The 23,783-nt window shown below is 40.4% G+C and overlaps 1 protein-coding gene across 8 annotated transcripts; it reads left to right on the forward strand.

Annotated features, from left to right (window-relative positions):
• Nucleotides 1-493: 493 nt before the first annotated feature.
• On the forward strand, nt 494-22,769 carry LOC128424200 (protein adenylyltransferase SelO-like). 8 transcript variants are annotated; one of them, XR_008332949.1, is made up of 19 exons: nt 681-1,017; nt 1,718-1,836; nt 4,383-4,511; nt 4,846-4,910; nt 5,429-5,485; nt 7,342-7,440; nt 10,246-10,313; nt 11,269-11,356; nt 12,908-12,977; nt 13,724-13,796; nt 14,913-14,996; nt 15,491-15,620; nt 16,541-16,585; nt 16,690-16,771; nt 16,862-16,954; nt 18,465-18,544; nt 20,103-20,150; nt 22,219-22,298; nt 22,554-22,657. XR_008332949.1 is itself a non-coding variant. In XM_053410103.1 (19 exons), the coding sequence occupies exons 1-19, from the start codon at nt 804-806 to the stop codon at nt 22,674-22,676; spliced, it is 1,743 nt and encodes a 580-aa protein (XP_053266078.1). In that variant the 5' UTR covers nt 681-803; the 3' UTR covers nt 22,677-22,769. The 8 variants fall into 8 exon arrangements, 7 of the variants coding, with proteins under 7 accessions (XP_053266079.1, XP_053266085.1, XP_053266080.1 ...); XM_053410103.1 differs by having other exon boundaries at nt 20,103-20,146; nt 22,554-22,769; XM_053410104.1 differs by lacking the exon at nt 14,913-14,996 and having other exon boundaries at nt 494-1,017; nt 20,103-20,146; nt 22,554-22,769.
• The last annotated feature ends 1,014 nt before the right edge of the window (nt 22,770-23,783 follow it).

Raw genomic sequence — 23,783 nt, forward strand, 5'->3', positions numbered from 1 at the left:
TCTAAAAGTCAGATGGTGGTTTATTTCCTTGACATCTGGTGGGAGGGCATCCACAGGGCAGGTGCCACCACCGAGAAGGCCCTCTGCCTGGTTCCTTGTAACCTCACTTCTCGCAGTGAGGGAACCGCCAGAAGGCCCTCGTAGCTGGACCTCAGGCTGAATGATGGGGGTGGAGATGCTCCTTCAGGTATACAGGGCCGAGGCTGTTTAGGGCTTTAAAGGTCAGCACCAACACTTTGAATTGTGTTTTGAAATGAGGAGAGTTACAAACATCCTTTAAAGGTTCTTCCTTTGTGGCCCATTGTCTTGTTCTTATATTTGAGGACAAGTTGGACTTTTATTCCATATTTATTTCCTTTTTTGATGTTCTGCCGTTTCTCCCAAGGCAGCATGCATACGTATATGGCTTTCTTCCTACTTCATTTTGTTCTCACGACGACTCTTGTGAGTTGAGTTAGACTGAGAGAAAATGGATTACCCAGTCAAGCTTCATGGCAGAATGGGGGTTTGAACTCGGGCCTTCCCACTCCCAAGTCCAGCAAAAGTTGCTGGTGGATAGCTGCCTCTATAATATTGAAAACAAAGAAAGACTTTAAAAAAGAAAATTCCCAGGGTCATCCTTTGCCAAATAATGTGAAATAATTTTCAATGGCTTAAAAATATATATATATATAGGGAAGTGTTGAAGGGCTATTTTCCTGAATACGAAAGGTTTTGTGCTAGAACCGTGGTTTCACTGTAATTGTATCTCTCTCTTTTTTTAGAAAGTTGAGACCTCATTAAGAAAAGTTCTAGGACTCAGTATGTCAAGGTATGGTGCAGCTCTGGCATTTCCCATTTGGTTAATGCTGGTGTGTCAGTCTGGATGCTGCCTCGTGGACTCTATAACCGCTGCAAGTGGTTTTAGCCATGTGCATGATTACATCAACAAATCAAACTGGGATCAAGACTATTGTGAAAGAAAAAGAAAAGTATCTCATTTTGGTGGCTGGAGACTTTCCACAGAAAAATTCACAGGTACTTTTCAACTAGTGGCATACTAATATAATATTTTGCATACAGCATATTAAAAAGAAAAACTGGGCAGAATTACTTGTAAAGGTCACCTTATCTGGATGAACATTTTGCCTGATTACATAATAGCTGAACACCAGAGAGAATTAGCTGTGCTTAAGTTTCACCGGAACAAGAAAAAAATTATTTTCGGGACCTGTTGATTCAAATGTGATTTATATACGGCTCCCAAAAGCTCAGGTAGGCATAGTCTGTCATTTATTGTGGTCTCAGCCAACCTCCCGAATCTTCCAGCAACTGGAGAGAGGATCTTCTTTAATTTGCTGAGTACAGAGGAGATAAGAAACACTTTCTTTTCTTACTTTTTCCAAACAGCGGGGCAAATGCAAGCTTTGGGGAAGGGTGCTGCCAGGTGTTCTACTTAGCAGATGACTGGGACACTTGTTAGTGGCAAATGAGTTTGCAGCCACTGCTGCATTTAAGTGTGCGTCACTTTCCCTGGGTTTGAATCAACAGCACTACTTTTTAATATATATTTCGAGTAGCAGTAATTCAGTAGCTAAAACTCTGTTGGTTTTCATTGTCAAAAACTCCACATCATTAGATGCAGTTCACAAACAGGAATCTGTTGTTTTTAGTCAAATGACTAATACAGCTAGTCCTCAGGAATGGTATGTGAAAATATTTTGCTTGTTCCTTTTAGCCACACTTCCCATTGATCATATTCAAGAGAATTATATTCGTGAAGTGCGAGACGTCATTTTTTCATTTGTCTACCCTACACCATTTAAATCCAGAGTTCTGCTTGTAGCTGTCTCAAAGGTTAGGCTTCATTTTATTTATTTGGAATTCCTCTAACTGTGTGATGCAAGGTTGCTGATTTGCAACTTTTAGAAAATATTAGGAATCTGTTGAGTACACAAAATTTAAGCTGCATAGCATATTGAATAGAATTATATTGTGGCCCAGTTTGCATTGGGCGTATTGAACTTCTACATTCATCATTCAGCTCCTTGCCAGAAAACTTTCTAGAACATTTGCGAAGATCCCTTAAAATTCCCCCGCCTCTGCGCTGGTGGAACTCAGTGCATAGGACGTAGGTGTGGAAGTAATTATTCTTTATCTTACAGAACAGATCAAACACCACCCTTTTTTGTTCTTTCTCACCTCCCTTTTCACTTCAGATCAATGCCCCAAGGCTTCAAACTGAGTAATTTATTGAGTTTACTCAAGTCCAAAGCTCCAATGACACACGAAAGATTTGTACTGCATGTATTCCAGCTCAGAAACACCTCCGGGGTTCATGTGTTATTCCTGCCTCCTTCCCTTCTCATGCAACAGGCATGTCCAACTCCCAAGAGACTGCAATCTACTCCCACTATAAAAAAAAACTGGCAGTGATCTACCCATTGGATTGACCAAAGTTGTTGAGCTTTTTGGGGGGAGGAAGACCCAAAGTTATGGTTACCAGATGTCTCCATTTCCCGGGGACAGTCCCCGGATTTACAAATCAGTCCCTGGACAAAATCCGTCCCCGGAATGTCCCCTGATTTCATTTAATGTTCCCGGATTTATATTTTAAGTGTTGTAGATTTATTAGTAGGAAATGAATGTTGCGTGATTAGTTCAACGGCACAAGACACATCATATGGGGACTACCGGCGAGGCAAAATGGCAGGCGCCAGAGCAGTGAGTATCTCCTGAAGCCAGCCAGAGCCAACTGCGTTACCAGGCTGGCTCCGGGCTGCTGAGACTGCCACTGCCGTCGCCACTGCCAAGGGGGAACCGGGGATGCCCGGCGCGTCAGCTGGGGGAAACCGCTGACCACCCCACCCCCCATGACCCAAAACAAGCTGGGAGTGAGAGCCCCCGGCCACCTGCCCAGCGGCACTCCGGGGCCAGGAAAACCCTGGAGCTGACGCAGGGAGAAGGAGGAGAGGAAAGGGGAAGGAAGAAAGAGGAAGAGGAAGGAGAAAAAAGAGGGGAGCCCTGACCTTGCTGCTGCTGCTGCCACTGAGGAAGAGAGGTAGGAGAGCACCGGGAGGACAAGGACACATGGCCGAGCCCAGGTCCGACTGAGCCTACTCCACGGCGTCTAGCGCTCCAAGAGAGCAGGCTGGGGCCCAGAGGAAGGCCACGCGGCAGAGGAGACCACAGAAGAGAAGATAGTATTCTTAATATATTTTTACATAATTTTTTTAAAAAACTTTTTTCCTCTTTAAAAAAAAAAGTGTCCCCGGATTCTTTTTTTTGAGGGAGGAAAAATTATTTTTACGTATTTTTATTTTCTTTCTTTTTTGACTGGTAGATTGCAGTCAACCTGTTGGACATGCTTGTCATACAAGCACTGCACCTCTCTTCCTTGCTGTTTAGCATGACACCTGCATTGGAGTTTTCACCACAGTTAGCACCAAACCAGTTTGCAACCACAGGTGAAAAAAAGATGTGTAAACTCTGATTTTTGAAAAGGTGTGATGCTAATCAGCATTGTTTCCAAAATAAAAGGGGAGGGGGAAAGGTCTGTATTAGAGGGGAAGAGGGGTGTGTGTGAGCCCAGTGAGTGCGCTCCCAATCTCCTTAATTTTTATGGGGCCTGATTTACATATTCCACAAGCTGTTGACAGAAAGGATGCTTTTCTTTTTTTACTATAATTACAACTAAGAGGAAAAGAAAAAGACTACACTGCTGGTGGAGTACAGAGAGGAGTTGCCACATGGCTCTTTGGCAACTGTTGTGCTGAAAATGTGACATGAATTTCCATTTGAGTCTGGGTGCATCACTTTTTTGTGTATTATAAGGACCCCTGACCAATTAGGTCCAGTCGTGGCCGACTCTGGGGTTGCGGCGCTCATCTCGCTTTATTGGCCGAGGGAGCCGGCGTACAGCTTCCGGGTCATGTGGCCAGCATGACTAAGCTGCTTCTGGCGAACCAGAGCAGCGTACGGAAACGCCATGCTTTACAATTCTCATTCCATTAAGCCCACACAGTAATCCTATGAGTGAAGCTGAGGACACTGAACTTTAGCACTGGAGGTGCTCCAGTTTCTCACATAATTGCAAACCTATTGCAGTGACTAAATACAGTGCCCAACTGTTGCTAGCCTTGCCCTAAACAATAGATAGATTCAGCTCACTGTGTTCTTGATAAATAGAATGTGTGTTATGAGAGGAGGGAGGAGTAGCAGCCGGGGATAGATAGATAGATAGATAGATAGATAGATAGATAGATATATATAATTATATTATATATTATATTATATATATATATATATATATATATATATAATCACTAATTAAGTGGCATTTCCAACTATAAGGAATGTCTTTTGTATTCTAAGTGATTTCTGTGCTGTCATTCTCCCTCCAGGAAGTCTTGGAAGATATTTTGGACCTGGATATATCCATCTCAGACTCAGAGGACTTTATACAGCTTGTCACTGGTGCAAAAATTGCCTTGGGATCTCTGCCTCTGGCCCACAGATATGGTGGCCATCAGGTCAATAATAATACTTGCTCTATCTTACCTGAGCTTTAGCTCCTCTGCCTTGACTTACAGTCTGCAAATATTTCAGGAATTCCATCTCTGATTCCTATTATTGCCATATTTCTCTGTCATGATAGAACAGAACAAAATATAACTTGGCTAACACCGCTCCAATCTGTTTCTATGTCTCTGAAGCATGCTTTTAGGAAATTTGCAGGACTTGTTTTTCTAACATGTTGAATCTCACCATCACCAGAAGATTTAGGAATGATTTTCCAGTTATAAATCTGCTGTAAATAATACCGAATAGTGACTGGGATTTTTTAATTTCTTCTTTCCTTGTTAGTTTGGTAGCTGGGCAGGTCAGCTGGGTGACGGAAGAGCCCATTTGATTGGTGTTTATACAAACAGGTACTGCATTCTTCTTTTTGAATAGTTGGTCTCTAAATGATATATGGCTGGCACTGATCTTTCAGAAAGTACATTAAGAAATATTACTGCTGATAATTAAAATACTTGGGCTGGAATAACTTGCTGACCAAACACAAATGCTGTGGTTTGCTGTTTGTTCTGATTTAAAGTTAAGGATCAGGTTTTATGGCTGTCAAAGCCCTGGCTCCAAATGAATTAGGTGCTGGTTTCTCACAGACACGCACTTTACACCCACCCTCATCAGCTGACATCACCATCCATCCAAGTGATTGGCAGGTGATTTTTTTTTTTTTAGGGTAACCAAATTCGTTGAGCTTTGTTGAGGCGAATTCCAAGACATGTCCTGGAAAATCAGGGTGTATGGCAGCCCTACCCAGCCCCTGATTTATAGTGTTCATGGCTAAGGGAAGATTTAAACCTGGGACTTCTGGGCTCACATCCTTACCTACTGCACTGTATCAGTTCTTAATATTACTAATGCCAATGGTTTTTTGCAGGTTTGGTGACAGCTGGGAGCTGCAGCTGAAAGGTTCAGGAAGGACTCCGTACTCTAGGTTTGTCATGTGTTTTGTGTATTATTCTGTATTCACCCTTGATAGCTCTTGGTCTTGTTTCTGTTTAATTTAATTCTGAAATTGAAACCTTTCATTTCAATGACTTTGGCCAGCTTAAAAAACCATCCCAACCTCAAAGCACAAGATTATCTGTCTGCATAAAATTGTAGCATGTAGCACCCCTTTGTTCAAATTATCAGGAGCAAAAGAATTTTGCCTTATGTTTTGACGATCACTGCTGTAACCTATCTATTTATTTAAGAAGGACCAGATAATTTAATGGGGCCTAGGTCCATTAGTCAGCATTAACCATGATAGCTAGAAGGCAGCATAACTTTTAATGTTAACTACCGGAAGGTAACATCATACCAATTTTGGGGAGCTCTTACTGTCTTGCATTGCCTGGTAATTAGGGGAAATCACATTAATGCTGAGCAGAGAACTGTAGGAGTCCTGAGGATTTTGGAGGATTTGTGGAGGTATGCAGGTTCTTTATAGTCTACATCTGATTTCATTTGAACATGTTTCATAGGGTGATGTTAGTTGCACACTTGCTATCTTTTTAAGAGCTGAAACTGCTATTCTCTGGTAGAAATAAGGACTCACATGCAGCTTTTAAATTCCTGCTTTATATGATGCCTATGCCTGGGAAGAAGTTTCCAAACGTTTTTTGCTGGAACAGGTTTAGGCTAGCATGGCAAAATTAAAACATCAGGAGCTGGAAGATAGTTCAAATGATGAGGACCGCTTACCAGTAAGTGGCGGTTGCAGCCCAGCGTGGGCCACAGTGTTGCCAAAGCATTTGCTGATTTCAGGTACACACCCAATGCCTATGCCAAGACCTACTTACATCTGTAATCAATAAAATTGTGGCCTATTTAATCCCAAAGCGATTGTCCTGTGATTCTTTCCTCTTCTCACGTTAGCTTATGAAACCTAGCTTATGAAAAGAACTACCATGCTTCCTTCTCTGCAAGCTCCCTGTTCTGTTTTGTACCACATGCTGTCTTCTAAATTGTGCAAAGCAGGGTAATTTTGGGGTGAATTGGACTTTCAGCGGTTTGATTTTCCTGGCCTGCATTTCATGAGCATCGCTCAGATTCGCTCAGGGCCTACGGTGGCAAACATTACATGTAACTAAGGATAGGTAAATTGATGCCATCTTTGCAAGTTTTCCCTTTTCCAGAATTTCACATTAATCTATAAACTTTTTTTAAAAGGTTCTCTCAAAATCCATTTATAAACATGTATTTCCTATTTTTCCTACTTAAGAGGAGATCTTTAGCCCAGTTTTTAACTGGCTTTCTATATAGAATTACATAGAATCATGGAGTAGGAAGGAACCACGAGGGTCATCTAGTCCAACCTCCTGCAATGCAGGAATCTCCTGCCCAACACAGGACTCGTACCCACAACCTTGTTTTAAACTGTTTAATAGATAGCATGTGCTTTCGTTTTCTTAATACACTTTTCTTGTTTGGTGGTTGTAATAGTTTTATTTGTTTTATAATTGTATACTTCATTGTTGTGATCCACCCTGGGACCTTGCAGTGAAGGACGGGTAATAAATCTAATAAATCTAATAAATAAATATTATTTTTAAATATGTGTTTTGATGTGTTTAAACTTTCATGAAATGCATTGCAGCATTTGGAGAAATGTGTAATCTGTGGAAAGCTGATCCACACATTAATCCAGAGATGTTGATCATATCCCTTCGTATAGGAAGTTTCCAAGATGAAGTTCCTCAATCATCCCTATATCAGAATTCCTTGCCCACTCAAGCATTTTCTTTTTTCTTTTCCTAATTCAAAAGGAAAGGGTAGTGTTTATATTCCTTGTTTTCCTCTTCATAGGAATGGGGACGGCAGAGCTGTGCTCCACTCTTCTGTTCGAGAATTCTTAGGAAGTGAGGCTATGCATTATCTTGGAATTCCTACAAGCAGAGCAGCTAGGTACTGTATCCATGTTTGTACTTTATTTAGAACCTGATCTGATGTTTACTTGATTCCACTTACATCAGGAGGAGACCACTTATGTACTTTTTACAGTATCTTGTGGGCTTTTTGGCTTGTGCCCGAGAAATCCAATCTGCCTTCTCCTCAATCTTTGTAAATATGAAGTAGATTTTGTTTGTATGAGTGTTGTGCTCACCTGCCAGGTACAGTGTGTGATTTAATTTCTGATGGAGCGCAACTTATTCATTTACTGCCATTTTGTGACCATCGTTTTGTTTAGCTTTTACACTTTTCACAAAGTTAAGAAGGGTTCTCAAACAGCAGCTCCACGCTACTTCACTGCAACTCCCTCTAATATTCCACTTATACCATGTGAGATGCCTTGCTATTGTTGCTGAATTGTTAAGTGTGTGATATTGCTGACATTCGGTGGGCATTCAGTGTGTGGTTATGAAGACCCTTTCTGATTGCCTGTGCAGGTTTTTGGCTTGCTGAGAACATGCAGAACTCTCTCTCTCCAGCATCAATCAGGAAACAACTTTTTGCTTGTAGAAGAGACCCTTTACAAATGACCTATTGGAAAGCCTGCTTAATTGCTTCGGCAGAAGGTCTTGCAAACTCAGTGACTGATGCAAAACCCATGAGGCTGTCTGAATGAGCATGAAAGCTCATAGCAATGTTACAACCCTTCTTGGATGATGCTGTGACAGGCTGTTTGATTCAAAGACAATAGCCAGCGTGAACTTGGTGTACCAAGTTCGCTGAGTTCAGGAGATTGCTTGGCCTTGTTGCTTAGCCTGCTGTTTTTGAAACTCTCGGTGTCCTGGTAAGGCCGTGTGGGGAAGGAGGGCAGTACTCCAGAAAGCTTTCCAGACTTCTTTTCATAAATATTTAACTCAAATAACCCCAGCTGATCACTAGATTGCTGGCAATAGGAAGCCGTCATATCTCAGCTCTTACGGTTAATTGACAACGTTCTTGCTGAGTCTTGGCAGAAGTGTGGGAAAGAGCATGTAATTTATCCAAGAGCACCCTGGAGATGGGCCCACTCTATTAGCTCTGTGTTCCTGTGTTGCCAACAGGAAGCTCCATTCACAGAGTGATGCTAGAAGGGAAAACATTCGTATGCGGAACCTTCATGCTTTGAAGATTGGGGTTTCTGGAACAGAGTACAGGAAGTCAGTGGAGTGAAGCAGCACACATGGTGTTGGGTGATGAATATTCATGGTGTGCTCCAGACCGATCATAGGATGCTTAAGCACTGCAAATGTTGGGAGCTGGGAGCAAGGAATATGTTTTCCCCAAAACTTTAGCATTTGTTTTTAGGCATCTGTGTGGCATCTGCCTCTATCTGCACCTGTTCTTACGAGATGTATGAACTGGTGCATCTACCAGTGTGCTTCTACGGCTAGAGAACTGGTTTTGAAAGGTCCAGAACTTGAAGTCCCATCTTCCTTACAGCTTCACTTGGAGGCCTTAGGCAAGCAAACCGCCAGCCTCAAAACCAGGTCGGGAAGCAGTGCAAAGGCTGCGCACCGCCTTCCCGCTACCCTCCGAGCTTGTGGGGCTGGCGGTGGGGGGAAGCACTGCTTTCCCCCACCGCCAGCCTCAAAACCAGGTCGGGGAGCAGTGCAAAGGCGGCGTGCCGCCTTCCTGCTGCTCCTGAGCTTGTGGGGCTCAAAGACCAGACTCTCCTGGCTTCAGGGAAAGGAACCTGAAGCCTCCGGAACGCAGAGGGAACTCGCGCTGCACTCCGAAGGCTTCAGGCGGCTATCCCTGAAGCCAAGGAGCCTGCGTTCGCTCCATAGGACACACACACATTTCCCCTTAATTTTTGGAGGGGGGGGGAGTGCATCCTATAGAGCGAAAAATACGGTAAGTTAAATAAGCAGGGAGACAATATACAGCCTTGCGTACTCCTTTCCCAATTTTGAACCAATCAGTTATTGGCTAATCAGCTAGTTGGCTGATATCATAGCTTGGGACAGCTGAGCTTGTTAGTTCTCAGGACCTTGGATCAAAGAGTCCCTTCCTAAATTTCTCAGAGGCTTAGCAGATACACATTCCTGGGGGTGATTAGTGTTGATGGCTCATTCACACCCACACAGCATTTTAGGTACCAGGTGCTATAATACCACTAATCAACTTGGAGAGGTTCCTTCCTGCAGATGCCCACGATAAGGATTCTCACTCCCATAGACAGCAAGTCTCCACTTAAAGCAACAAGAACGCATTCCCCATAAATCCTTTGGCCTTTGGTTTTTCCATAATGCTTTGCTTCTTACTTGACCAAAGTTTTGTCTACTAGAATTTCCTCGCTTCACTACAGGCAGTAATAATCACAAATGCAGGTAGTACCATCTCCCTGTGGTTTGCTCCTTCTCCTTCTGCCATATGTTGCCAAACAAATTTTATTTGAATGGCCTGGATTGAAGACACCCATAATAGCTTGATAAGCAAAAAATAACAACGTTGAAGTGCTTTCTGCATAGTCACAGAGGTACAGGGTTCTTTGTGCCGCCACATTTCCACCATCCTGTCTCTCCTGTGTGTAGGCTTGTATGAAGAAATGAAAACTGATAGGGCATCTGCCTTGCATGCAGATGGTCACAGATTCAGCCACTGGCACCTCCAGGCAGGGCTGGGAATGTTCCTGGTTTGAAACCCTGAAGAGCTGCTCCCAGTCAGTGAAGGCAATGCTAGCTAGATTGACCAATGGTCTGACTCAGTTTAAAACTGCTTCTTATGTCAAGCAACTTTAAGGTGTTTCATTCTAACGGCTCATTTTCTCTTTTTGCACAGTTTAGTTGTGAGTGACGATGACGTGTGGAGGGATCGGTTCTACAATGGGAATGTTAAGAAAGAAAGAGGTAACTCCTGCATTTCAGATTACTATTTGGAATACTGTCATTGTATCAAACTCATTTATAAGAAAAGACAAAACACAGTTATATAGGAAAAAGTAAAAGAAAGAAGAACCAAGAAGACCCTTTATCACAGTTATGTTGTACAGTTCATGTCATTTATCCACACATAGCTAGGCAGATTCCCCCAGCTCTCACCTGGGTCTCCTAGTCTCCCACCCTGAGAGATCCTTCCCACCCTGCCTTTTTTTGCAGATACTTCCCACCTCCAAATGTCTTGTTCCAGGGTGTACCCTCCTTAATTCACAATAAAGGAATCTTGTTATAAGCTAAAAAGGAAAAGGAACTCCTGCCTCCCTAACAATTATCTATAAAAGCATTTATTCTAAATATTTAACATATGCACTCCAGAATAATCACAGCTGGATTTAAAATCCAGTCTCCCCCCCCCCCCTTCAGCAAGATGGCACTTTACCTAGATTTCCCTCCCAAGCCAAGCGCTAAGATTTTAACCACTCAGACAGCACAGTAGGACTCTCACAGTAATTTTCTAATAATACAAATTAGTATTCATCCAGTTTCTATGTCCAGTTTCTTATAAATCCTTTTTAAAACAGTTCCAACCGATCTTGACCAAGCCATAATCCAAAATTCTTGTCTGTTTTAGACTGTTTTGTTTGCTGGCTTCTTCTTTGTATGCTACTGTTCTCTTATATTTGTCAGCTTTGAAAGTCATCACTTGGCAAAGCCATAGTTAAGATTAACCACAGTACAGAGTTCAGATGTATTGCTAACCTGTGATTAATCAAAAGTTAAAAGAGACAGCATGTACTGGCTCCATCCATTGACGCGAGTGGGCAAATCTACAAGCACAGAAGTTCTGAATGCAAATGGAAGCACATCTAGGGCTCTGGAACAGAGTGCATTTTTATTTATTGACATGCATATACTTGTATTTCAGGTGCTATAGTTCTGCGTGTTGCCCAATCATGGTTTCGAATAGGATCATTAGAAATTTTAGCTCATTCTGGAGAACTGGATTTGTTAAGGTTAGAATGAAAGTATTTATTTATTGCATCAGTTTTTACTTCTGGATAATTTAATAAAATAGTGGGGTTCTAAAAGGCTACATATGCACAGGGACCTTTCAGCCTTCCCCTTCTTAACACAGGCTTCTGCATCTCCTGAAAATCTGGCCCAGAAGATTAGGGGACTCTGTAGAGAGGCATTCTATGATGTACAGGGGACTGCCACCATATGGGAATATTAGAATACACAAACTTGTGTGGGGCAGTGTATGGAAATGCTTAGCACTTACACACAGGCCTCTTTGGATCCTGACGAATATAAATGTTGAAAAGAACTTCAGAGTTTTAGATACCAGTTCTTTGGCGCGCACACACACACGTGTACCTGCACCCTCTTTTTAGGCAAGCAGGCGTTGGATAGATTTGCAGCCCTCCAAAGTATTAATTTATGGGCACTGGTAACATGCAATTCCATTTTAAATTGTGGAATGCCTTTCACAATACAGAGTTATTGTAAAAAATGTGTATGGCAAATAGCTTTCCCTGTATAGAGGCCATTGCATATACTTGATACTAAGTTTTCCATGAGTCAGTGTTGAAATAAGCATTTACAACTACTGCAAATTCTTGTATGGCCTGTGAAGTCACTGATATTATTGGGGTTTTTTTATGAGATACTAAAGGGCTCGCATTCATCCACTGGGTTTTTGGGTTTTTTTTTTATAATAGCACAGGCGTCCCCCTCCCTCCTCCAACTCAGTGCCATTTCAGTTGTGTTTTACAGCTCCTCTCAGTTTCAAAAGTCTTTTGTCATGCTGCAGTTCAAAAACATCCAAGTCCAGAACCCCCATAGCCAAGTGGAACAGACTGAGCACTTGGATCCTGACCCAAAACAATTTGTTCAACTGTATATGGATTCAAACGTAGAAGGCTAGAAAATTTCCAAGAGCCAGCATCAGATTTTCAGGTGCCAGTCTTGTACAAGGAGTGGGAAAATGCAAGACATTTAGTTGATAGTTCAATAGTAGTGCTAGCAGCCACCTGGGTGTTAACTCTCAAAAGTCTCCAAATCCACCATGCTGTTCCATCCCAATAAGATATAAAATCTCACTTGAGGGAACCACATGTGGCTAAAAACTTAGTATGGACTTGCAATCTGGCTATAGAAAAATTGCTTCTTATTAAAGAGTGTATACAGTGGTACCTCGGGTTAAGTACTTAATTCGTTCAGGAGGTCCGTTCTTAACCTGAAACTGTTCTTAACCTGAAGCACCACTTTAGCTAATGGGGCCTCCCGCTGCCGCCATGCCGCCGGAGCACGATTTCTGTTCTCATCCTGAAGCAAAGTTCTTAACCCGAGGTAATATTTCTGGGTTAGCGGAGTCTGTAACCTGAAGTTTATGTAACCCGAAGTACCACTGTATTTCCTACAACCCAATTTAACTTTTATAGGTAGGCGTAGGCACCTAAAGGAATATTTCCAAGCATCAGATATAATCTTAAACAGAGTAATTCCTTCAGTGTTGTTTCGAAATTGTCTTTGATGGAAGAAACTCTTCATTTGTAATTTAGGATGCTGTTAGACCATATCATAGATGAGCACTTTCCATCAATAGACATGAATGATTCAAACAGATATCTGGTAAGTCTTTGCGTTTCTGTGAACACAGCAACGGCAACAACAAAAGAAGAATATGTAATCTATGATTTATTGACAAATCCAAACTTGCCTTCAAATTAAAAAGGCAACAGAACTTGGTGTATGCTGTCTATTATTTCTGTTTAATATGTATTTAGCAATAACATATAAAGAATGCAAAAGTGACATCATCTTTATCCAGGAGGTTTACAGTTTATGGGCCAAACTAGACATGATGTGGGAAAAGCATGATCAGTTTCTTCTTGTTTATTTTTTTTATTAGAAATCCCAATTAGCCCTTTGAAGAACGTGGAAGTAGCACTGGGGCGGAGATTGTTTAACTTCGTCTTGGGCATCCACATTCTCTTTGTCCTGTTCCCGCTACCCTACCCCAATTTGTCCTGTGATTTCTAGACACAGGAAACCTGGCTGACAATTGTTCCAATTCTGTGGTAAACAGCAGGTCTTTTCAAGGAAAGCTGCAGGACAAAAGGAAAACCTATTGGACCTGAGCCTAGAAATCATGGGACACGTGGAAGTGTAGATGACCCCCCAGTCTCAGCTCCTTCTTCCCCCATGAAAAGCAAAAACCTTCTCTTAGTTTACCTGGGACTGCAGAACTGAAAGGCAACACAGCTCCACGTTGTGTCTAAACCACTCTTGAAAAATATATTTGTACGTTTCCCCATCTTGGGCCCTGCACAATTTTCTTAAAGCAACTTTCATGGTAAAATTGTGTTTGTTTTCAGGCCTTCTTCTCTAGAGTAGTGTCTGAGACTGCAGGTCTGATTGCCTTGTGGATGTCGGTAGGCTTTGCTCATGGTGAGATATGTTTTCGGTACTGTGTTGTTGCTTTGTGAGTGAAGGGTATGAAATATTTAGGTTCTGTTAAAAAATACAAACAGGGTGTAGTCTTTCCCATCCCCCCCAAAAAAACCTACATAATGAGCCTCTTTATAATGAGTCAGATCATTCGTCTAGTACGGTCTACACTGACTAGCAGTTGCTCTCCAGGACATCAACAAAGGTCTCTCCTAGCCTTATCTGGAGAAGCCAGGGATTGAACCTGAGATCTTTTACATGCAGTTACAGCCCTTTCTTACAACCTGGCGCCTGGCTTGGCTCCTCATTTCTGAAGTGTGCGTGTGTGTGTACTCATTAGTTGTTTTCAGCCATTTTGGGACACACATTGGGAGGGTGTCAAAATGGTTGACTAATTATGTGAATAAACCAGATTTGCACGGAATAAAACTAAATTAAGAAAAACATTGGACCGGATCCAACATAAGCTAGTTGTAGGTTGGGGCCCATGGACATTAGTGGGATTTAAGTTCATATTGACTTATCTTTTCACATTGATTTCAATGGGGCCCTAACTTTAAGCTGTTTACAGTTAAGGAAAATACAACATTGTCCTTTTCTAGCAAGGTTGGAAGAAAATATCTATTGGAAAATGGGATTGTACCTCAATTAAGGTGCATTGCAAAAAAACATACTGCTCGTTCCATGTAGAACTATATAATAATAATAATTTATTTTTAATCTGCCCCCACATCTTGACTGGGTTGCCCCAGCCATTCTGGGCAGTTTAATTGTAATAGTAAACTACCTCTTAACTATGGAATGGAGGAATGAACCTGGTTTCTAGACTGTAATTCCTGGAGAAATCTTTCAGATGGTAACACACATTTCATTTATATGAAATCAGCATTTTCTGGGATATGACACCATGCTGTTTAGATGACAATGTTGGTCAGTTTCGAGACCGTTTTTATTATGGATTCATGCTTTTCTTTTGTGTGTGTGTAGTGATAGATAGATAGTTTTTGTTTTTTATTTTGTATTCTTTTTATATTGCATATTGTGTTGTAAGCTGCCTTATGTGCCAATATGGAGGAAAAGCATACCTGAAATAAATAAATGTTGTTTAATTTTTAGGTGTGTGCAATACAGATAATTTCAGCCTGTTAGCCATAACTATAGATTATGGTCCATTTGGTTTTATGGACTGTTATGACCCAGGTATGTATAGCCCAAGTGAATGCAGTATTATTTTGGGGATATAAAGTATTAAATATTTTAAAAATTACAGAATTTGACTAGATCTGTATGCATTCACTTATAATGCATTGTTTCTTTAATTTCTGGGCTTTATACGGATTTGAGCAGTAAAAGGATTTAATAGGATTGGAAGAAGTGGAGGAGAAAGGTCAAGGAGATGGGAGTAAGAACTGCTGTTGTGAAGGATTTCTGTTTTGGTTTTGGTTTTCTGCATTTGAAATAAGAAAATAACTCATTGCCATCTTTAAACTTGTATGCTGACAATGTATCCTTTTCTTTGGAAAATATCAGACCTTGGCTAATCCAATGTAAACTAATATCCTGGTGTTTAGAGACTTCTATGCAAAATATTTTAGTGCCTACAGGACTTTTTGTTAGTTGGCATCAACACGAAATACGAGTTTACTCAAATATGTTAAGGTTGGTTGTTTATTCTGAATACTACTTTGTTTCAGATTTCGTCCCAAACACATCTGATGATGAAAGACGGTATAAAATAGGAAACCAGGCAAACGTCGGACTGTTTAATCTGAACAAGCTGTTACAGGCTCTAAACCCTTTATTGGCTCCCAGACAAAAGCAGCTGTAAGTAATCCTTAAAAGTGTCTTCATGCTTAAAAGAGCTCGTGAGATGAGACATTCTTTAATGACCATATGTGCTAAACAAAAAAGGAGGGCTTTTGGGAAGTGGGGAGTTTGTTTTTTCAACCAAATTATTATTATTATTTAGACCATGCTAGGCTTGCAAAAAATAATAATAAATAAATAAAGGAAAATAAAAGATGGCCTTTATGATGGGTGGTAAACGGTCTCTACATAATCACAGAGTTTTTTTCATAAACTGGGCCCCAGAATTGCTGCTGTCAGCCAATCTGGGAAGACAAAACAGAAACATCAGAAAGCCAGGCAAATCCAGGAGGCAGTTTTCATGCTAAAGGTTGTTGGCTGTGGGTTTGAGAGCCAAAAGGAAAAGAGGTCTTTAGATCACTAGTATTGTTATACGTTATGTGGCTGAAATGCTGCATTGGTTTTTCTAAGAAGAAAAGCCCAAGCGGCCTCATTATAATGAGATGTCACTACCTGGTGTGATAAGCAGTCAACATGTTAATACTCCCCTATCTGCTTTTTAAAAATTGATTTTTAATTTCAAGTAACAAAACATACTCATGCAGTCCCATAAGTGATATGATTCAAACTAATGTAGAAAAGCAGCACCAGGTCTTACATTTACTGACTTACATGTGCTCGATCTTGCAATGTAACAGCTTCACTCATTATATAATAGTGGCAACAACAAATTAAATGTGAAATGTATCTCATGTATTGTTTGGAAAATATGCAAAGACAAAAAAGCGCAATTCAGTTGCAAAGTAATGTGTTTCCCTTCAGAATAACAATAGAAAATTTCTGATTTCTTTAAAAGAATGACAAAACAGAATTATAATCTGTGAGTTTTATACAAATCTAATTATTTTGCTGCAACATTTCACATTTTCTCTTAATAGGGCTTCTCAGATACTTGAGGAATACCCAGAACAGTATTATAAACGGTATGTAATTGTTGGAACCCATCTTTTAAAAAGATGTCAGCATCTTAATTTTCAAAGAGTCTCTAGTTTTGTAATATTAATGCATTTATTTCCTTAACTTGCAGCTTCACAGAACTATTCAAAGCAAAATTAGGTCTCCTAGGCAACAATCAGGACGATAACTATTTGATTGCATTCCTTCTAAAAGTGAGTTTCTTTCCTTGGTTAAATATTTGAGTTGCCCTTTGACAGAAGAACTAAAGCCGAAACTGACAGAAGTCTTTTAATGTTTATTAGCTCATGGAAGATACAAAAGCGGATTTTACAATGACTTTTCGGGAGCTCAGTGAGATTTCAGAAGACCAGCTGAAGAGCATCAGCATTCCTAAAGTATTTGAGGATACATGTGAAATGGTCCTTAAACTTGAATACATCATAATGACATTAAGAGAAAATGCTCATTATACTTTTAAGATTCAATTGTGAAAGTAGGATTGGTTGGAGACTGAAACTGAAATTATGTTCAGGACTGGGTGAAAATGACTGGTTGGATACTGGGGCCCGCTTGTTTGTTTTGGGAAGAAAAGGGATAGCTGAGCTTAGTAAAACAGCTGCATGTTCCACTGTGGACATTTTTCAGTCCCTGTTTCCATGGCAGCGCATCATGCAGGAATCTGATAGGTAAGCCAAATGGTGGGGGATGGACGGACCATCATTTGCAGTGACAGCTATTACGAAGATTTTGAAGGGTTTGAGAACTTATTTTTGTTATCTCACCTTGATCCCGTATTTTGGTAGTCTGTTTCTATTAATAGGTTTAGAATAGATTGGTCCCACAAGGTATTGAGCCTTCACCTTGTCTTGATTCTACTTGCCCAGTGCAAAGCTATTTGTACATTCCCCTCCATGCTAGATGGACTCTACAAAGGAATGCACAGTCTCACCATTAGCAAGAACAGAGTAATCCCTCAGTGTTGAGGAGCTTGAACTGTGGGCTGTTGGGGCACGTATTGTCCCAGCACGAGTTTCTGCAGCTCAACAGAGTGTAGAGGTTCATATAAGTCTCTGCAACCTGGGAATGTGCCTAAACTCACTTCAACACATGGCCTGACATGTTCACCAGAAGCATAAAGAATATTTTGTCTACATGTTCTGTTTGAGCAATTGAGGGAAGTCACTATCATTGGTGGTGTGAAAGATGGAGCACTGGATACAATAAAAATACTAGCCCTAAGGATTACTCCCAGATGATAAGCTTTGTGATGCCAGATGTAATATCCTGCATGGTTAAAAGATGACCTGTTCCCAAACAAGGATTTTTTATATATTGAGAGAAAAATAAACATAGCTTATTCTGTTTTTTTGTGGAAAGAATTTGCCAGTGGCAAGTTATGTTCCCTTGCAGATAGTTCTTATTTCCAGAGAGGATCAATGGCCAAAATCCAGCACAGATATTGCAAGAATCATAAATCAATCCATCTTCCTTGCAAGAAGTTTTGCTTCCTCCCAAACCAGCATGTTTGACATTCATATACAGTACCCCAAAACAACTGGGATGCCTTCTTGTATGTCTTGTATGCCTTCATTTGATTTATAGGCAGGTTTCCAACATATTTAAATTACTTATTCTGGGGAACTATTTTTTGCTAGTGTGTGATTTTTGCCTAGTGAAATGATTCCTGTAGCTTATAATACACAGAGAAACCACAGTTCCTGGCTTAAGGAACAGATTTTACCTTAGCTTGGTGCAGTGCTGTTGTAGATCACCAGAAATATTTGTGGAGAGTATATCACTGCTATATGCTACCCAAACTGCTGCATGTTATACGTATATTGGGAAGTGATGTGTGTATTATTATTGATGTTAAGTAATAGTGTGTGATCAATTATTTCCATGTAGGAATTTTGGGCTCTGCAAGATGTGGCTAAACACAAGCTTTTTTCCAGCTGGGTTGTGTTGTACCTCTTGAGGTTAAAAAGGTAAAGAAATGCAATTCTGGACACTTACAGGTGGAGGGAATTTCAAATTTCACTGGATCCCCCCTTCCCCCTTCCAGATACCTTATCAGGATCAGAACAGTTGTGCCACTAACTCAGCACTCATCTTTCTATAATGGCTAGATATTAGCATTGAAGAAAAAATAATCCTAAAATGTGTTTCTCCTCTGTGAAAATAATGCAGTTTTGATTTATTTTAAGTGAATGTGTAAAACTGAAAAATATATGCATCAGATATCTTTATATCAGATGATCATACTCATTATTGACGGGTTGGTCCTTTGATTTCTCCCAACCCTGGTAAAAACACACACAAATTCTAACCCAATTAATGCAAGCAGAAGAAATTCAATTAAGCAAACTTAGTAGTAATATGAGAATGTTGAAGAGCTAGGATGGGAGGTGGGGAAGTGCAAAGAAATAATACCAGTGGGGCCAATCTTCCCCTTGTCCCACTGTGTTCTTGAAGTTCTTGGTTGGGCTTGCAATAACTCCTGTCTGAAATCATGGTAGTTTTGTAGCATTGTCAGTGTACTGTGCTAGACTGACCAATGGCCTGACTGTCTATAAGGCAACTTAGGGTTTTGCTGATAATACCCTTTGGTCTATCCATGCCAGTCATCAAATCCATATAAAAGGATCTGTAAGAAAAGCATCCCTCATGATTCTCCCCTCCCCAACCGCCCAGATTTACAAATTTGAGCATTTTCCTTCCCAACAATTGGTACATGTTTTTGGAGTTGCCTTTCAGTGGGAAGTGCATGTTCAAGTCTGTGCATTGTGTATTAAGTGTTTTATGTATTACTTTGAGACTTGTGTATGAAATAGACTGAATATTTAAACCAGTAGATTCCATAGGCATATTCAGTGCTTTTTTTCTGGGGGTACACAGGGGTACCCATACCCCTAAACATTTTGTGAATCTTTGTACTTTTGTCCATTTACTGTATTTATTTTTTCCGATTTGAACTATAAAATGCTGGGTTTCTTGAGCCAAAATGAGAGTACCCCTAAATATTTTTAAAGAAAAAAAGCATTGGGCATATTCCGTGATCATCAGTTTCTGGTCATGAAGAATATAAACTGTTGTGAAACCTGCATAGTTCATTTTCCCCATACTTTATTAATGATGCATTTCTGTGAATAACTTTATTAATGTTGTCTTGGAAAAATAGCAAGTAGTGTATCAGTTAAATGCAGAATTGTAGACATGGGACAGAGGCTGTGGTTCAGATGTAACAATCTTAATAAACCATGATTTATTAAGATCAGAGCCTTATCAAGTATCCTAGTTAATATGTCAAGCCTTAGCCACGGTTTTCCAGTTCAGGTGTAATGCCGAATGTGATTGAAACAAACAATAATGGAAGCACTAAGGCTGCTGAACAAGGGGAAAGACAAAGGAGAAGTGCATGGGCCTGATGTTTATTCTCAGTTTAATAAACCATGGTTTATCCACCTGAGATCAATATGTTTGAACAAGCCCAGAGCAAGAGGCACAAACTAATCTTCATGACCCTGTTTTGTGTGTACAATATAGGAATCCAGGTGATTCTGATTCCAAGCGAAGCAAAAGAATGACGAGTGAGTGAGTCAATAATTTATTTTCTTCTCAACAATTAAGTCACATGCCCTTCCTGTAGGCCAGATATTTCTTTCAATAGTTGTTTAACTGATGTGACATTACATTGGGTTTCCAAGCACCTTAGACTCTTGTGATTTCCATTCCCTGAGGGCAAACATGCCCCCCCCCATTCCTGAGTTCCCACCCACTTTACACCCATGTAGAATATGCCATGTTTGCAGTAGGTATCAGGCTGGGACCTAACATGTCACATATACCATATACTTGTTTCCCTAGAGCTAACTCTGCTGGGGTGGGACTTGAAAACCAGTAGCCCCTTCCTCTAGGCTCTCTTGAGACAGAAATAATTGCCAATTTGGGGAAAGTGAGCGATTTTACAAGAAACCTGCCTCTGTGGCACACCAGTGTAGATCAGGCGTGAGGCACCGTTTGCCTTCCAGATTTTGTTGGACTACAACTCCCATGATCCCCAGCAAACACGGCTAATGGTCAGGGATGATGACCAGCCACACATGGCAGTCCAAAGACTCCCCACACAATCTTTATTCTGCTGTGTTCACAACCAGACTGCTACCAGTTTGGTTTTCTGGGCTTAGTGATTTGGTTATAAAAACTAATCTAGCAAGAGTTTTGCCGGGCATCTTAGAGAGCACTGCTGGATGAGGTACACTGGAGTGGATGGATCACTCAGTACATGACTCCTTATAACTTTGTCACTCGAGCTCCTAAGCCTGAATAACTCCAGATTTTCTGCACTAATCATTTCCCATGGGCTAAGGTGGTAAACATAAGGGTTGGTTGGTTGGTTGGTTGGTTGATTTGAGCAGCACTTTGAAGCATTTGGGAAAATAGCTTTGAAAAGGAAAGCCTCATATAGCTATCATTATGCTACAGCTATATGTGCCTCCTAATGCTGCTTACCATATTGGATATAAAAAGAAACAGATTTGTCTTTCATCTCCAAAATCCATTCATCTGCCCTGCTGGCCCTGAAGAATTACAGGACTTAAAACACAGATAGTTGAGCAAGCACCATCAGGTATATATTAATGTTGTATATTAATGACATTAATCTGCCAGGATTGCAGGCTTGTATTGGTTTTTCATTCCATATCAGCTTCAGGATACCTCTAGGATCCTGGAATACCTCCAAGATCAGAGGCATTCATCATATCACAGGGAGCAATTGCAACAGAGGGCGGTTGCTCCCATGACTGGCTTCTGGGCTTTGCGTAGGTATCTGGCCCAATATTACCAGACACGCACTTGAAGTCTCGGTCTGTTTACAAGAATCTCCACTGATCCCACAATTCACTGTAAACCTCTTCGTAGATGAGCATTTATTGTTCTGGTGGATAGATTGGGTGGTTTCATTTTCAAATGCTGTCTGACTTCTAACCCTAACCAGTTTGGGACAAGTTGGAGAGAAAAAATAAGGCTGTTTCAGAGCCCCTCACCCCATCCAGGAGCTGTAACAAATCTTTGGTTGTGATTACGTTCCTCCCAAACATTTGTTACATACACCGTGAACATTCTCGAGTGCCTTACTTGTTAAGTTTTAATTTAAAGGGATTTGAAAGTGGCCACCTTCGAACTTCTCTTTCTTTGACAAGTTTCTAGTGGTGGGAAAACAGAAGGTGCATTCTTTTGCTTGTTAAGAATGGGAAATCAGTGCTACTTTTGAAAAGTAAAGTTATATAAAAATTGTATAACCTAGAAATAAGGATTGAGGATGAAAGAAGCCTATCATAAATTGTCACCTTTTAAATATTTCAGATTCAGGAAAACTTGGGAACACTCTTTTCCTGCACTAGTGCAGCTGTAAGTTGTTGTGTTGTGATAATACAGGCAATTTCACACTTAATTCTAGGCACTCTGAAAGTAGCAGGGTGGTGAAGGAATTGTAAGCATGAATTTTTCTTCCTGTTTTAATGTCCATTTCTTTCAGATCCTTAATTACTTCCTTATATCGGTCTTAAGAAAAGATGTGGATGTCAGTATAATAAATCTCAAGAGAAAAGCCCCTGCTGATTCTTTATATGTGCAAATAGATTCTTATTTTTGGCTACAGGTATAAATCCTAGGTACGTGCTCAGAAACTGGATGGCCGAGTCAGCTGCGCAAAAGGCAGAAAGGAATGACTTTTCTGAGGTATCTTGCTAACTTGCTTTAACTTTTAATGCTCAAGAGACTAAAGATACAGTCATCAAGGAATAGAAGCATAAACTCTACAAACTGTTGAGTGAAAAAACCGCTTAATTGTAACCTGTGTAGAAAAGTGTATATAATCATAGAATTGTACAGTTGGGATGCCAGGGTTTGTTCTGTAGTTTTGTCTATGTATAATGCTTTTTAATAATAATAATAATAATAATAATAATAATAATAATAATGTTTTACTTTCAGGTCCACCTCTTGCAGCAGATTTTGCAACACCCCTTTCAGAGGCAGGCAATGGCTGAGAGAGCTGGTTATGCACAACGCCCCCCCGCTTGGGCTAAAGACATTAAAGTCAGTTGTTCATCTTGATGAAAAGAAACTGAGATCAAGATTAAATGAAGGGATATAGCCTTCAAGTAACACCAAACGACGATAAAAGGACACATTTAGAATTTTAGTCAATCATGCACTCTGCTCCTATTCCTGTTGTGTCATTCAGTGGCTCAATTCTCCTCTTCCTCTTGCAAGATCATCCTGTTTTGGCTATACCCCTGGTATGGCCGATTACTGAACAATGTTGCCCAACCACTTCTATGTAAAATTAGCTGCCTTCTGCATTTCCTGGTCAAAAGATCAGTGGCTCCAGCAATTCCTGCAGTCTCTGTTTCTCACACTTGAACTTGGTAACGTCAAGGATTTAATTTGGTCTGCATTTTAAATGAATTGATCTGATACACCCTTCCCAGGCTAATACATGGATTAGAACAGTCCGTCCCCCCCACCAGGTTTGCAAGAAGTTCTGTGAGGAGTAATATTAGAAATATTGTAAAAATGGAAAAAGAGAGTTGATATGTTAAAAGATTTAATGGCAATAGTAAGTTAAGAAAGGCATAAGAAGTGATTAAGATGGAGGATTATCAGAGGTGCTGATGGAAGTCCACAATAAGAATGTGTATGTGATAAACTGTGAGGTATGTTTTATAATTCTGTAAGCTAAAGACATATATATATATATATATATATATATATATATATATATGAACAGTCTCCCCTCCATGTGCTGCCAAATCTGTACTACAGTTCTTAGCTCAAAAAATAGTACGAATCTGTGTAAAAAAATGTGTATTACTGGGTAAAAAGCATACAAACATGCCAATTTTCATGCAGTTAAAATCAATAGATTGATACAGAAACAAGGTGGAACATAATTCTGAATCATTTCATGCAGAACTGACAGACGGGAAACAGGCAAATCCATCCATTCTTATCTGGAATTATTGGAAGCAGAGTTAAGCACTTGCTCCTCTTCCCTCCTGCTTGCCATTTTAATTTCCTCGTAACCAACTCTCTTTGCTCTTGCTGTGCCACAATCACAGGAATTGTTTGTGACTGTCCGCGATTCAGCTTTGTACAAGAGGCATCCCAAATTCTGTAGTCTCCAAGGCAGCAGAGTCTGCCTCTTGAGGGTCCCATAAA

Source organism: Podarcis raffonei, chromosome 12 (genome assembly GCF_027172205.1).
Source record: "Podarcis raffonei isolate rPodRaf1 chromosome 12, rPodRaf1.pri, whole genome shotgun sequence".
Lineage (NCBI taxonomy): Eukaryota > Metazoa > Chordata > Lepidosauria > Squamata > Lacertidae > Podarcis > Podarcis raffonei.